Source organism: Hesperophylax consimilis, chromosome 23, assembly GCF_061612785.1.
Source record: "Hesperophylax consimilis isolate HC1 chromosome 23, BYU_Hcon_1.0, whole genome shotgun sequence".
Classification (NCBI taxonomy): Eukaryota; Metazoa; Arthropoda; class Insecta; order Trichoptera; family Limnephilidae; genus Hesperophylax; species Hesperophylax consimilis.
In genome coordinates, this window is record NC_142858.1 from 17,387,555 (window position 1) to 17,404,611 (window position 17,057).

General features: G+C 33.9%; 3 protein-coding genes across 3 annotated transcripts in view; 1 reads left to right on the forward strand and 2 right to left on the reverse strand.

The window, feature by feature from the left end:
- LOC149412392 (DENN domain-containing protein 1A-like) overlaps positions 1-17,057 on the reverse strand; it is a 66,233-nt gene that overhangs the window by 16,727 nt on the left and 32,449 nt on the right. Inside the window, exons 5-6 of the mRNA XM_089645709.1 lie at positions 3,060-3,317; positions 1,536-1,637 (exon numbers count right to left, since the gene is read on the reverse strand). Of these exons, the coding sequence (XP_089501835.1) occupies positions 1,536-1,637; positions 3,060-3,317 (360 nt within the window). The remainder of the gene's footprint in view (positions 1-1,535; positions 1,638-3,059; positions 3,318-17,057) is intronic.
- LOC149412393 (uncharacterized) lies at positions 9,308-11,736 on the forward strand. Its single transcript, XM_089645915.1, has 3 exons — positions 9,308-9,469; positions 9,898-10,094; positions 10,702-11,736. The coding sequence occupies exons 1-3, from the start codon at positions 9,339-9,341 to the stop codon at positions 11,655-11,657; spliced, it is 1,284 nt and encodes a 427-aa protein (XP_089502041.1). The 5' UTR covers positions 9,308-9,338; the 3' UTR covers positions 11,658-11,736.
- LOC149412394 (uncharacterized) lies at positions 12,126-15,013 on the reverse strand. Its single transcript, XM_089645674.1, has 4 exons — positions 14,884-15,013; positions 14,411-14,592; positions 13,610-13,717; positions 12,126-13,490 (listed from the first exon to the last, which is right to left on the reverse strand). Exons 1-4 carry the CDS (start codon positions 15,011-15,013, stop codon positions 12,126-12,128), a joined length of 1,785 nt encoding a protein of 594 aa, XP_089501800.1.

A 17,057-nucleotide genomic window follows, 5' to 3' on the forward strand; every position in this document is an offset into this window, starting at 1 on the left:
GAACCTTTTCATGGTTAAAAAAAAAAAACTCCACTCTTTGTTTTGCTCACCCGGTACAAGAGTACACAGGTACATATACTAATAATTAACCCATAATGTTTACTATAATTGGTAAGAAATTACAATTTTTTAAGTTAAATTAAAATTGAAATTTATTAAAACACTATAAAATCGACTCCAATTGTGAGGAAGATTCACTAGGTTCCCACTTGAACCACGATTTTCCGGACACCGTGCATGGCTCCCGATGCATACATTTGCAAAACTGAATTATGGGAAAGGATCTAAGTAACCACAAACGGCGCAAAACGCCACTTAGATTTGCTTTGTACCTTTTCCGTATATATAACACGCCGAACAGCGAACTGTAAAAACCTAATGTCAGCTGTTCAAATCTGGTGTGATTTTTAGAACCGGCAAGCAAATATAATAAAGATCATACTAAATAATAGATTCAGAAAACAAGCCACACTTTTTTGATGGTTTGTTGATTTACTTTAATATTCCGAATTGGTAGTGTTCCGTGTGGGCATGATGGTGCACTACCATGACATACTTTCAATATGTATTAGTATTTCGTAAATTCGTGAAGGCACTCATACCGCCATCTATTGATGTAATAATAAAGACATTATGATGGTTAGGGAATTCTTCTGTGCCTTATAAATACAAATTGAATTCGCAGTTTTAGTGTTGTTTCTTTATAAAAAAGTAATGATTAATCTGATAATAACTTAATATTCAAATAAAATAGTAAAAATCTTACAATACAATTTTGATCACCGAAAATAAAACTTTCTTGAAAAATCAATAAAAACTGTAATATTAATGGGTACAAATTATGTACAGTTGCCAATACTCTTAGTTTATAAGTACCACACAAATTTCCTGCTGACATAAATATTATACTTGAGAATATATTCGTAGTATGTACTTGATGACCTAAGTAATTTGCCACTTTAAAAATATAAGGCATAGCAATGAGACAGGTGCAGTGCAAAAAAAAAGATGCAATATCTGAAGGGGTGGTGTGAAATTAAACATCTTATTAAAATTTACATAAGATATTTTCGAAATCACTTAAAAATTACCTGTAACATGGAATAATTATTTGTCAGTGAATTTAATAAGGGTGAATAAGCTAAATGGCAATTTTACAAGAGAAACTTTTTAAACTTTTCACACGCCCTTGAGGTGATTTTTCACAAAAACGGCGCTCTACAAATTATCCAATTATTATTATTATTACTTTATGAGTTTAAACTCTAAACGATTCAAAACACATTTTATGTTCACATTAAAGTGTTGACTTAACACAAAAATTATAATTTAAGCCAACTTTACAGAGAAATTTGTTTTGTATGGATATTCGCCCATTATACATATCACAAAGTTACACTAACACAATTTTCGCCCTAACAATTAGTCAATTAACCAAACAACTAACTAACTAACGACCATCACAAACTAATGTCCCTTGGATAAGGAATAAAAGCACAGCAAGAGCACAAGTGCAGTAATGAAAAGATACTTACAATTTCTTGAGGCATCGCTGCCACATCGTCAAAAGGAGAGGTAACGGTGCGCGTATCTAAGAAGATTGTAACAACATCTCCGATATCGTGAAGAACCAGAGTCTGAAAAATAATAATATTTTAATATTCCATTTCCCACTTTATAGACAAGGGATTATTAACAGGTTAAAGAAATAAACCATTAAAAGTATGTTGTGAAATATATATAGCATACCTCCCTTAAATTAAGTAAAATAAGTTTTTTCTTTTCAACGTTAAAAGCACCCATTGACAAACTACTAAAAAAGTAGTACATAGTATGGGACTTTCTCTTTTCTGGTATTATTTTAGTTTTTTAAATAAATATAAAATAAAAATAAAAAGACAGTCAAACTTGGTTATCGAGGACGAGAGAACCGACTAAATTTGCTCCATATAGCAAAACTCGTTATATCCAAAATAGTTTTTTCAAAAGTCATATGTACCTACCTACCTCTATTATCAATACATTTGCAAATGTACAGTAAATTTTTGAAATACGAGTAAATATTACTTACTAAAAAAATAAATTAGAAAATACACATTTATTAACAAAATTTATAATCAACGATTTTTTTAAAGATTTCGCTTTCATGCTTCTCAATGTCCTCCTAAAAAAATAAACGCATTTAACTATCATGGTTCAAGGCTTCCAAGAAAAATATCACTAGCTTGTGCGTATCGTATTACTTGTAAAATCTCACTTGTCATAAATAACTTCCTTGCGGGATTGTTATGGTTTTCGGCTGTAAAAATTTACTTGTCACAAACCTGTGATGCACAACCCGCGCCCCCATTATTGCGGCCCGCGTGTCATTTTCATACGGCCCACTTGGCTACTGAACAAATTTTCAAATATCAATTTTTCGAATGACTTTTGCAGATTTTATGATAATTTTACGTAGTGCCCGATGGATAGCAATGTTTCACATTGCTGACAATCTTACATATGTAGGGTCATAAAAAATTAATCCGTCCCTATGTTCCTAACGGAATAGGAAATACGCGCCAGTGCGCCGGGCAGCTACCCACCGCGCTTTAACCCCCCTTGTTTGTTACTACTTGTTATTACTTCGAGAATAATTCCCAATTATTTTTTTATTTGGACGGTATATCAGTAGATCGACCTTTTTATAACAGCCAACAATTACACGAAGTTAAGCCTGAACTAAAATATCGTTTTGCAATTGCTCATTATAGCCGTGAACTCGCTATTGCCGTGTTCGTTATAACCAAGTTCTACTGTATATATCTTTACTTCAGGTGAAATGAAACATTATCAAATATCGAAATTCTTACTTGAACAGATCTTCAATTTCATAGACCTGTCTTAGGCCTAGGAGTCGGAAGGTCTTACATAAATTGGTAAAATCAGTTTTTTTTTAAAATAAGTATATTTTGTACTTTTTGGGAATATCTGTTCAGTGTTAAAGTAACACCTTTTTCTGTCGTTCGCACTTAAATTTTAAATAAACATTTCTAACGTCAGATATGTAAGTAACTCGCCTCATACACGGGATACGGCACTCCAATCAAGTAAGGCATGGGGGCTAGCAGACAGTCCTTGAGCGAGTTGGGAAGCACGGGGATATAAATGCCCTGCCACTCTAGCGGGTAGATGAGCTGATTAGCTGCCTGCACGCATGCCGACAGCCGCGACAGCTTGCGCGACACCATCATGATGCGGCGCTCGTGCAGTAGCGATGCCATCACAGCCACCATACAGCCAAAGTCCATAGCGCAGAAGTATTCTGTCAAGTTTATCTGCGTAACAAACAACCAGATCAGTATTCAAGCAACTACGCACAGCAACAGATTAAATAATTCAAACAGGTCAAGAGAATTATTTTATTTCAGACTATTGTCCAATAATAACATTACATGTAACACAAAAAGATTAAAAGAAAAACAGAAATTATTGAAAAGGGATGTAATATTATAATATGTTTATTATGTAAATAAACTATGACACATACAGTGAAACTCTCTTTAGGTTCCCACTTAAGAAGTTTTCACACTTAAGAAGTTTTGTTTTTCGGTCCCTTGAAATTCCATACAAAAAACTGCTTTTTTTATTGTTATTGTTGCCTGCATCCTATTTGACCCTTTTAATACCAGAGTTCCACCTGAGGAACGTGAACAAAAAAAAAATCTCTTGATATTGTCAAAACAAATATATCGTATGGCTTCTGAAGGATATTCCTCAAGCGCGTCTACTTTTTATGCTAGGTTGCAACCATTTTTCGAGCAACAAATACTGTAAATAAAATGACAGATCCCACTTTGGCTGTTTTGCTTGGACTGGGATCCATTATTTTTTTATGTTATCTTTATATTTATGCATGTTACACTATAAATTCATATTTTTAAAATTATATAATTGTTTTGGCGATATGTTGTTTTTCCTTTCTAATAAAAAATAACCTTTGATAACAAAAAAAACTTTAAAATAATTAAAATAAAATAATTGTTTAATGTGTTATCAAGCTTAAAATATGATCAATATGTGGAAAAATAGGTTTTCGCAGAAAAACCATCATAAACTGAAACTTGTGTCACAACATCAGTACCTGAAAAGAACCTTTTTTCAAGGGTCTTAAAATGCATTTTTTAACTTTGTTCAAGCAGATCACTAAAGTTAAACAATGGCAGCTCGAGATTTTTATGTTGGCTTACAATTTTTTTTTTTTTTTTTTATTCTTTTTTTTTTTTTAAAGATTTTTAAGAAATTTCAGTTTAGCCTTGCGCCGCACCGATTTCCTGAAAATCTTCATGCAAAAAAAAAAAGATTTTCGAAAAAAAAAAAGTAAAGGTTGGAATTTAGGATGGGCAGGAATAAAGGAATTATAATAATGATTGGATTATTTGCATAGCACAGTTTTCGTGAGAAAATCACCTCAAGGGGGCTTAACAACTTAATTTATGCATTTAATCTATTCCTATCACTTAGATTTATAACTTATTACTACTTAGTGGCTTATAACTAAGTTTAATAGCTAGTGACTTATAACTAGTGGCTTATAACTAAGATTAATTTATAGTGATGTACAACTAATACTTTTAACTTGTGACTTAAAACTATACATTTTTTTATGACCAAGTGGGTACTTACACAATACCGCTATAATATGACTTACAACTACGGCTTAAACTAGAGATTTACGACTAACATACATATCTACGGTTACAAATACCTACAGATTGTTATGATTTCTGCCCGTGGGGTCAGTGATAAGGTATAAAAATATTACAAAAAAGTTTATGCATAATAAATGGTTTTTAAAATAAAGTAGGAAGTCAAAGAAAAAAATCCCCGGGACTGAGCAATGAAATATTACTGAAAAAAATGCAGCCATTATTCTGGATACGAGAAGTAGATGCTGATCGAAGGGTTGCTTGCCTAGTATTAGCATCGCTTGGAATGCACAGTTCTGACAAGTAGGGTGGCGCCATGTCATGTATGGCTTTGAAAACCATCCAGCAGAGTTTGAGTTGGATTCTCTCAGGGCACTTAAGCCAATGTAGGTTCCGCAGATATTGTGAGATGTGGGAATATTTGGAAACACTGGTTATCAGCCTTGCTGCAGCATTGAAAACTGACAGAAGTCTGTCAGTATATATTTTAGGGATATATATATGCCATTGCAATAGTCGAGTTGTAATACAAATGTATTACTTTTTGCAGACGATTTAAAAATATTTAAAAAAGTAAAAACCGTAGAAGATTGTATCAGTCTACAAAATAACTTAAACAGGTTAGTTAATTGGTGCACTCTAAGGGCGACTTGCACCAACTATCGCAAATTTTATCTTAAATTGTATTTAACTAAACGTATTTAAGACCCTAAATACATTTAACTTAAATGCGTTTAGTTGCGTCTTGCACCACGCAGTTCGGTGGCAATTTTAGTTAAACGCGTTTAACGCGTCGGTAAAACAGTTACCGCGTGTTTACCGCCATTTACGCGTAAATAAAACAGCTACGATGTTTCATTTTACTTGAAGTGTCAAAATATTTTGTGATTGTGTGTGTGGTTTAATAGTGTGTTCATTTATTTTATGAAGAAAAAGTTAAAGCAAATAGACATAATGATGGAATAATACAAAAAGAGCTTCTGTTGTTGGAATTAAAAATAAAACAATTATCCGAGTAATTTTGTTTTTTTTTTTTATTTCTTTTACATATTATATTGTTTTAAAGTATTATTAGAATGCTGTAGGTATGATTAGAAGTTTACAACCTTGCAAAGTACTCCTCGATAAGGAGTGTTAGCTCCAAGGGACGAGCACCTCATTTTGATGTCATTTCTTTACTGAGACGAAATATTCTTTGAAACTTCTTGGCACTGAGTGTTTCAAATAAATTTGTTCTCTTGTTTACTTTTCTGACTATATTATAATTTATTTATAATTTCAATAACATAATTTCTTCATGATCGTCAGAATACATATCCCAAATGTTCATTGTGAATACAAATTAAAATGAGATAGATTTTAAACACAATCAGAAATCGAAGAGATAACCTAAATATTTTTGACAGTACTGCTTTACGAGTAGGGCTAAACACGTTTAACTCAGTTAAACAGCCGCTTTTGGGTATTTAACTTTGACAGTTCTTTAAACGCATTTAACGAATTAAATTTTGTGGTGCAAGACGCCAAGTCGACTTAAATCAAATAATGTGTTTAAAATTATATTTAAATCAAATTTAACTTATGGTGCAAGCCGCCCTAAATAAACTATATCTCAATATAAATAAGTGCCATTCAATAAGATTTTACAAAATAAGTCAACCAATTATTTATTCATATGAACTTAATAACTCAACCCTTACCTTTGTTGAAGAAATTAATGACCTGGGCATCATTTTCGACTCTAAGTTAAACTTTATATCTCACATAAACTCAATTAACAATAAGGGAATGAAAATGCTTGGATTCATTCTTCGAAACTCCAGAGGCTTCAGAAATATTTCAACCTTGAAAATTTTGTATACATCTTTAGTTCGAAGTCAAGTCGAATATAACTCCTCGATCTGGTCCCCACATTATAAAATACATTCAGATTCAATAGAAAAAATTCAACACAAATTCCTAAGACACATTAACTTTAAACTCGGTATTCCCATTGAAATTATAAACTATAATTACTTAATGAAAAAATTAAATTTATTAAAACTCTCAGATCGAAGAATTATATCCGACTTAATATTTATGTTCAAAATTGTAAATGGTAGTGTAGACAGCCTTGATTTAATTAACCTCATTGAATTTCATGTACCCATAAGAGCTACTCGCTCTAAAACCCTCTTTAACTGTAACAATTCTAAGACTGAACATTTCAAACACTCGCTTGTACCTAGATTACATGAAATTAGTAATAGGTACGCAGATGTAGCGGATCTGTTTAACTGCACAGAAGCTAGGTACAAAAAAGTCTTAATATCATATCTTTTAAATCATGGCCAATAAAATGTAAGTCTACTCATACTTACGTAAAAAGTCAAATAAATATGTATATAAATGAACGGTCTGGGGCAACTGAGGAAACTTGGGTCAATAAAAATAGTCAATAAGGTGAACCAACGGCTTGATTGGCACTTAACTACTTTCAACCAAAACCTGAATATAAATGCAAACATTTTAGCTATTGTAATATATTATATCATGTATCTATACTATCATATATTTCAATCAATACTAATCTAACCTAGTCTACCTATAAGTTTTGCATGTACTTGTGTCTCTAACTTTTTATATCCATCTAGAGTTTCTGTTAATTGTATATTTTCTGATGTCACTGTTTATAATCTACTGTATATGGTATATTTTATACCGTTGATATTAAAATAAATAAATAAATAAATAAATAAATAAATAAACATCTTTGTGGCGTTAGCCGGAATATATTCAACTTATAGATTTGATTTTACGCATGTGAAAGAATCCTGCGCTTACTATTTTGTTAATTTGGGATTTAAGTGAAAGATCTTCATCTAGATGAACACCTAGGAGTTTAATGCCAATTTTAGGGATGATGTTGCAGCCAGAAGTAATGAGAGGAGATTTGTCTAATATTGACTGGCGCTTTTAAGTTGCTATCCAGAAAAATTCTGTTTTGGATGGATTTGGTCTTAGTTTGTTCGAAGACAAATTGCTGTTACGGCAGCAATGAATTTAACAGTTATATCTTTTAATTTGTCTTTCACATTCGGTTCACAGTAGAAATAGATTTGCTGATCATACGTGAAAATAAAAAGTGAGGGCCCCAGCACTGAACCCTGGGGGACTCCAGAAGTCAGGGTCACATAGGGAGAGTTTTTACCACCCGCTGGTACAGATTGGGTTCGGCCACAGATGAATGATTTTATCCGATTGAGGGTTATTGTTTCTTCTTTAAGACTTCTTTCTTCTTACCTCTTTTTTGCTCTTCCTGATTCAACAGTCTCTTTTCGGCAGTTCTTGTCTCTGTTTGTTTATCTTGGTTCTTCTTGTCTCCTCTTATTTCATCAAGTTTTTCTTGGCTCTTCTTGATTCCTCTTGACCTGCCTTGGCTCTTCATGCAATTTTATGCATCTTTTCATCCATTCTTGGCATGTCTTGTTTTTTCTTGCATATTCTTATTGTTTAATATTGAAACACTTTTATGATTATCCCAACAATCCATTTCCTACCTAAATTCCCTTTTCTCTTGTTTTGTTCCATTTCCTAAAGGTACCTTCTAAACAAGAAGAAGATTTTTGAAAAACGAAGCCAAAAGCAGGTGTTTGTGTTTATGTTCGAATTTCTTCATCGTCGCATATAGTTGCATATATTTCACCCCTCATAATAATTAATCTCATGAAAAGATTGTAAAAGAGTACAAATACATTAAATATCGTTAAATGTCTTGTGTGATGAAAACAATTTGTGTTGTGTAACGTTGCATAGATGCACATCTACAGGTGCCCACGAAACCTTCAAGAAAACACCAAAAGAAAAAAACATCATTCACAAAGTAAAGGCCTCCTTTTCCCTATTCGTAAGTTTTCTTAAGAAATAAACACAATAGTAAAAATTACAGTTTAATCTTCTTGCCCCTTCTTGGTTAGTATTGCCTATGTACCGGACGGTGTGTACCGCTCCCGGCGGCCGTCATTTCGTAATGGTCGAAGCACCGAGCGTGAGAGTGGTTTTAGAACTTACGTGGGGCTTCGATACCTCGAGTCCCGCTCGCCCCCGCATCGCTTCCCCTCACCGCAAGCGCCCGGCCGGCCCAGGCGACCGCCCGGGACCAATCAACGCGCCCCTAAGCAACGCTGTACGGGGAAATATTTTGAATTGACGATGTATTGAAATGTTTACACTAAGTTTGAGAGAGTTCGGCCGTAGATATTACGAAATAAAAGACATTGATAAAACGGCCGGACTCTCCTTAGCATAATGGGGTATTTCCACAAACGAGGGATTCTGTTGAAAATGTATGGAATATTTAAAGATCATTTTTCTGATTTTAATCATCCTACTAAAAATGTTTGTTTTTTATGTTTTCATTCAAAATGATTGATTTTAAAAACGATCAAATACTGACAAAAAGTAAACGGACCGTGATTGGCCGATTGTATTCTGACGTCACAAGCGTATTCCGCGCGCGGACCAAACCACAACTCAACTTACTCAACCAAACTACTCGTACCTTTGCGAACTGACGTTTATGTAAAGCTCGTGATTTATACCGTTTTTTTCTTATTTTTTAAGATAATTGTGATATTTTGTGAACTTATTCATATATTTTACATTATTATTATGACTGACAGTGGTTTTGTAAAAGGACAGGCTGATAACTTGCCTAGAATCGATGTTTTGATGATGGGTTCTTTTTTTGCCAACAACGCTAATTTTGTTAGTGCTGAATTTAAAGGTTGGAAAGCATCAAGGTATGAAAAAATATTGTATACTCTCTCATAATATATAATTTTCAGTATTTTAGTTACATGCACCCAAAATATTAGTTTTTTTTACATTTTTTCACGTAAATACAATCGAAGTGTCTGTCACATAACCTGTTTCTCACAACACGCTATGCAACTGTCACCATAATAATTAGTATTTTTAAATTTCATTATTGACCTTACAAATGTAGTAATTTCTTACTAGTATAGAAATAATTTGATCCGTATAAGGCATATAATGTCATTTCCAGCCTAAAAATACACATAAATAATGTTAACAGGTGAATTTATTCAAATGTTAAATCTCGCAAAAATATATAACAATGCTTGTGGGGTTCTCTAATACCTAATAATACTATGCATCCGTCAATGAATATTTTGGTAAATCATCATGTCTGTTGTCTATATTGCAGATCAGCTAGAGAAAATTATGGAGACAGTGCTGTAGGCTATGTCCAAGTCAAGCGAACCGGCGACATTTGTACAGTAAAGGCTAGACTAACTCCTGAGCATAGAATCAGAACGAAAGCTTATGCAGTCATCCTAATTTGCAATGAAGCCCTAGAAGTTATACATTCATGCAAATGTGAAGATTGTCCTGCATCCCAAGGTAAACCTCTAATTTGTTTCTGCTGATTATTTCATTTTTCTTAATAACATGCTAATTATATACATTTAAGCAAGCCCAGTTTAAATTAATCACTTTTGTCATTGACTCGGAGAGACAATGATGATGTAAGTTTGTTCGCAAAACCTAGACAGATTGCCTGAATACAGACAGATTGATTGCCTGGATAGTAGTAGTGAACCATGTAAGCAACCAAGATGCAACATTATGAAGCCTATTAAGCATTATTAGCCATACTCTAACCACAGAGCTATCTCCCCAATATCTAGGCTCGTCATGTATGAAATGGAGAAAAGTGTGGCATTCTGCACGTGTGTTTCTATGTTTGTTTGCTTCATTCCCTTTGTTATTATCCACTGCATAAACAATATTGTAATGTAGACGATTTATGAGCATTATTCAATATATTTTGTAATTTTTAAGATATCAATTTATAATGATACAATGATAAAGTGCCCAGACTGAAAAATTACCTGTTACGAGTACCAACGTTCCATTAACTATGAACAGTAGGTCTATTGCTGGTAGGTTGTTTTCATATTTGTTTGGACATTTAAAAATAAATTAGTATATATTTTTATTATTCCAGGTGGCTGTAAGCATGCGCTTGCATTCCTATCGTGGCTCCACAGGCGCAGTGAAGAACCTCCAAAGACCTCAACAGAGTGCTACTGGAAGATGGCAGGCATAGGAACAAGCCTTAAATTCATCAAGGCAGAAGATATGGGAACAGTACCACGTGTAAATTATCCCAACAATGATGGTACTTTCTTCAACGAGTTGATTGAAAAGAGTATCTCATGTCAATCAGAAATAGTCAAATTCTATGTTGACCCAACACCGATTGAAAACCTTTCAATTCACAATATGATTTGCAATTTTTTCAATAATGATGTAGGATCTCTCCCAGAGGAATTTATTGACTTTTGTCAATCCTCAATGACGGCAAAAGCCTGTCAGGGGGCATTTGATGAGACAGTGGATCAAGCAGACTGTCCGTTATGGCACAACCTTCGATATGCTCGAGTGACCGCCTCAAATTTGTATGAGGCGGCACACTGTAAAACGACAGATGGGTCACTAGTAGAGAAAATACTAGGTGCTAAATTATATGGGACCAAAGCCATGGAACGAGGTAAAACTCTAGAACCCAAAGTATTAAAAGTAGTCGAGGCTACAGGGAAAATGAAATTAAAAAAGTGTGGGTTAATTTTATCAAACAAACTCCCAATTTTTGGCGCTTCACCAGACGCCTTGGGAGGAGATTTCATCGTAGAAGTCAAATGTCCTATGAAAGACTCGACGATGATGAATTATTTAACGGCTACCGGAGAACCCACTCCGAAAGTAATGGCACAAATACAATTGCAAATGTATTTTGCCCAGAAGACAGCTGCACTGTATTGTGTGGCCAATCCAGACTTTGAAACGTCAAAAAAAGTTACTCAGTGTCATGTCAGGTATGATGAAGACCTATGTAAGGAACTTATTATTAAATCTACACAATTTTGGTGTAATGCTGTCTTTTCTAAATTAAAATATTAAATAAATGCGTGTAAAACAAATGAATAATAATTGATCTTTTAATTGCCTTATTGACCTCTCTTTAGAAATTTTCATAATACATATTACATAAATATCTAACGCAACGCATTAAAATAATAAAAATCGAGAACTGTTAAGTATTGTTATAATATGCTTTGAAAATCTTGTCCATTTTAACAATAAAACAATATGTGTATATTTATTTAATTTTATTTACATTAAAACATACTAACATTACAAATATTATTTTTACATATGTAGGTGATGACAAAAAGCGTTTCCGAAGGTTTTTTTATATACAGATACAGATTTATTTATACAATAACATTATTACATTACATATAATATTTTGACCCACAGAACAAGTCTTATGATGGTCGATACTAAGCAAAAAGAATAATATTACATAACATCCACAACAAAATGATAAGATTTAGATATTTCTAATATAATATAGATTTAGATAGGCTATACTTTAATAACGCTGTCTTGTAGATTAATGAGACTACAAACTAGTCTAACAATTTGATTCATGATAGGAACATGGTTATGGTGTATGGATGCATGCATCTTGCACATCCCAAATTCACGTATCCTACTGATAACCCGTTCTACGTGAATTCGCAGGGCAGCAATCCTTTTTGCTTGGATTACTTCCTCTGAAGTGCAAACGACATTAGCATATACACTGGGAGGACGAACTAACTCACATTGCCGAATGTGAAGCAAATTAGTAATGTTTTTAAATCCCCTGTCTGCCATGATGCACGTACCCGGCTTCAGATATCCGCAATCTTCAACTATAATAGTGTCCGAAGCACGTCCACCATAACCTGAAGAAATAAAACTAATCACTCCGTTTGGGGTGCATGACACCAGATATTTAAGAGTGTTGCAACTTTTATATTCCGACCAGGTTAAAGATTGGTGTATCGGGTTAATAGGCTTATTGATTTGAATTTCTAAGCAGTCAATAATGGTCTGCACATTGGAGTATCTCGCTCTGAAGCTTATGGGTAAGTGAAGTCTTATTTTACTAGGAGACGGCCATACAATAAGACTTTTCAAAATATTGTCCATTAATAAAATAGTTTTAGTAAAAATTCTACTCATTGATGTAACTGAAATACCAAACTGTATTGCGAGTATGGCAAATTTATCATTGAGGCGAACTTTTTTTAACGTAATTAAAATATCAGTTACCTCACAAGGAATTTTCTTTGCTAATATGGAAATAACATGGTACATTTGTTTGGGGATTCCTAGACATAGCCTAGGACTCCTTTCAAGCGCCATCAGGTTGCATTGGCGCATCTGGAATTTAAAATTGACTTCCTCCACGTTGTCACCTAAAGAGTCAGGTGTGTTTGGGCGATATGGTAAATTCTCTAATGCATCTGAAGAATAATCTGATGATTCTGGTTCCACACTTAACGCAACAACTTTTGTACATTGTCTGCTTACATTATCAAACTTCAAAGGTGAGCAAGACATATCCTTTTTTTTTGTCAATGTTGATGTGGCCTTACTGCGCACATGGCACTTGATATTTGCTTGAACAGCCTTGTCGTCATTGGCAGGTGAATATGTTTGAGTTGCAACATGATGCGGTCCCGGTTGGATCACTGCCGAAGTAGAAGGCTGTGGCTCTGGTTCATTGTTTGCTACTAAACTTGCAATGACTTCAAGGCGTTTTCTCTTTAATCCTGTCAGTCTTGGAGTAGGAAGGGTTTTTTTTTGACAGTCAAATTTGTGTGGAATGACAGTCTTTTTTAAATACACTCTACCACCCATTAATTTAAACCTCATGTAATTTTCGACGTCTTCCTCAAGCTATAATAATATAAAGAAATCAACATTAAACGTCATATTTTAAAATCAATTGTTATATATTAATAGCGTTTTATATTGAATTAAATCATTTTCTTAGTATTAATAAAACAGAAACTTACATTAAAATGATCTTCGCAACAATGAAGCTTGCTTTTGAGAGAAATGGTTTTGTTTTTAACCGGGTCTCTTTTCATGGCATGACACCATTTTTTTCTAGTTTCGATGTTCTTCGGAAAGCACAAAAACACTTTATTTGGAGTTTTATATGTCGAATTTGTACACATGGGAACCATACAACATTTGTATTTCAAATGAGGAGACATTCTAAAAAATATAACGATAAAAACTCAAGCAAATCACTCGTAAACAGACAATAAGTACCACTATCACGTACTGTCAGAAGCCGGCTAGAAAATGGCAATACGCTTATGACGTCACACGATAGCCCCGCCCCAAAATTTCGTTTTGGCGGTATTTCAAAAATGGGATTTTAGACTCGCTCTAGAAAATTTATTCGTCAACATAAAAATAAAATAAAAATTCCGTAATCATCGTAATTTTTTGCTTAATTTTTTTAAGCAATAAAAAAAAAACGTGGAAATACCCCATTAGTTAATAAAAATTAGTATTAATTTAGAATTAAGAAAATTAAATATGATTTCCCCTGAATATGTTGGGCCGGGGACCCCCACACTGAATGAATGTATGTACAACTGATTGATAAATAAAAATGCTAGAGAGGAGTGGTTAGGATCGATTAAAAGAGCATAAAGAGTAGAGTAGTTCTAAAGGTTGTGACCTCTGCTAATTAAATCTTAGCGGACGTCACAGCCCGCGGACCATCAACAACCCGCGAATGAAGGCAGCGCGTCGACCCCGCCCTCCCCAAAGTTGGGAGAGGGGGATTGCGCAATAAATACGGCGCGCCAGCCTTCAGCTCTCTCTCTCTGCCTTGGACCGCCACCAGCTACTCTACTCTCGCTCTTCCTGACTGCTTCTCTCTGGATCTCAACTTGAATCTTCTTTGACTTGGCTTCCCCCTGGATTCCTGCCTCCGCCTGCCTCCTCCCGCACCGAGGGTAAAGCAGATTCCAGCCCCAAACTGAGCAAGGAAAAAGCAGATTCCTGTACCGAACGGAGCAAGGATAAAAGTAGATTCCTGTACCAACCCGAGCAAGGGTAAAGCAGATTTCTACCCGGACCTAGCGGCTACTACGGACTGACCGGCCCCCTATCATACAGTCTGTGTAAAAGACCTAGCTGGTCGATTACAGCCTCTTCTTCAATCTTCTTACTTTTTACTGCCGCCTATCATCTCTTCCAGTCTATTTTAGTCTATTTTTAGTCTCTTTTAGTCTCTTCTAGCTTATTATTAGCCCTGCATGCCACTTACCGCAACTTCTCGACCCTTGTAGGTTGATCTTATCTCTTTCTGTCTCTCCTGGTCTCTTATTGGCTATCTTCTTGGAATTTCTTGCCTCTTCTTGCATCTGCTTGCATCTTCTCACCCCTTCTTTGCTCATCTTCTCTCTTCATGGCTCTTCTTGTAACTTCTTACTTCTTACCAACCCTTTCAGTACATTCCTGTCTCTTCTAGCCGACTTCTTTTCTTGCCTTTCCTAGTATCTGTTAAATACCTAAATAAAATAACACCTAACCAAGAAATTAAAAATTAAAACCTCATCTATTGCAAAGGACACTCCTCTCGACATGAAATCTTTAAGGAAATAAAAAATACGAGTAATACTCTGATATGACGATAGATAAAATAAACAAATTCAAGCAAGCATTACTTGTTACAAACGAGTTACTTTGCAATAAAGAACATGGCACTCTGTGCTATGTCTTGTGGTCCAATAATTGCATACCTTTGTCTCAGACCTAAAGGGCTCGAGTATCGCAGGCTAACATAAACAAAAATCTTCAACCAACAATAACAAAAATGTAAATACTAAACAAAATATGGCTTATCTGTTTTATCCTTCCAACTCAGCTTGATTGAAGAGGTCCCATAAATCCCGAACTAATGACACAACTTGAGGGGCCGTTTATACTATTGCCAACTGCATCGAGTCTTTATTATTAGCTGTATGATGTATAAAATATTATCGTACCCTTTGTATTATGTTCTTAATTATGAAGGATAAAAGGACTAGCCCGCAGACACAAATAGTGGCATATGAAATTATAGCACCTGCAAACCATAGGTATTCAAAATATTTTATACAAATTCTATAAAAGCATTGCATTTGCATAAAATACCACTAAACTGCGCAATACAAATTCAATCTTTATATTTTACAATTATGGAAAAAAATTTGAAACTGAGAAAGCCACATGATTTTACCAGTTAAATGTTTTCGATTACAATTTATTTAAAATTAAATTTAATTAAAATTATTATATTTATTAATAATATTTTCTCCTGTATAACGACAAGCGCACGCCGCTGACGTAAAGTGCAAACAACATCATAATGTCATAATGAAGTTGGTTGACCCGGGAGCCGGGAGAAATCAGAGCCAGCCAATGGGACGAGTCAATTTAAAGCTGTTAATTTGCTTGCACCGCTCATTGAATCAATATCAATCATCATCACTGACCACTGATACAACCAACTGGCTGAATTGAATGGCACACCAAATATTACCACAAACATACCTACACTACTTCTCTTTATAAATAATACACATATATCGTTTTTTACTGTGAAAAAGCAATTTGTCAAAAATACAACTTTTGAGATACATAGTTGCTTTTGAAAGCGTGTGAATGTGTAACTTTTTTATAAATTGAAATGTCATGGAGGTACAGATTTCAAATTATAGAATGCTCAACTGATTTGTTCAGATGGAATATACCTTAATTTTGTAAAATAAAACTGGATTTTGCGTGGAGAGCAGTGCATTACCTAATGCTATTTTGATAAATAAATTAATTCTGATAAACATAGGGTTGCCATCTCTAAAATTTGGCAACCAGGACAAGAGGCGTGAGAACCCCGGATTTTAGAGCCCATAACCCGGACATGTCAACAGGTTTTTTTAAACACAGTCAGTGTAATAAAAACAGTTTAAATCACCTTTTTATTTATTTTCAGACCTTAAAATTGAATTTTGTCATCTTTTATCATCATTTTAAATGTACCTAACAAAACAGAATCTTATTACAGTTTGTTACACATTGTTTTCATAACCAGTTAGAATTTTTCATTCTTAAAATAAAACAAAAATTATTAATATACTCTGTTATAAAAACTTAACCTTATTAAAATATTAAACTTAACAAAATTCAATTAAATTTTTAAACAAAAATCTTGAAAATACTGAAACCATTTTAGTATTCAGTATTACAATTTTTGAGGTAACTCTTTTAGCTGAATAATTTTGTATCAGCAGCCATTTACACAACAAAATACCTCTTAACATAATATGAACTAAATTCAATCTTCTTAAATCTTAAGCAACAAAACTGACCCTTTTTAAAGTTTAGACTTACTGGAATGTAAGTTACATTATTAATTTTTTAAAACATAAAATATTAAAAACTATTCTCATTTATATCACC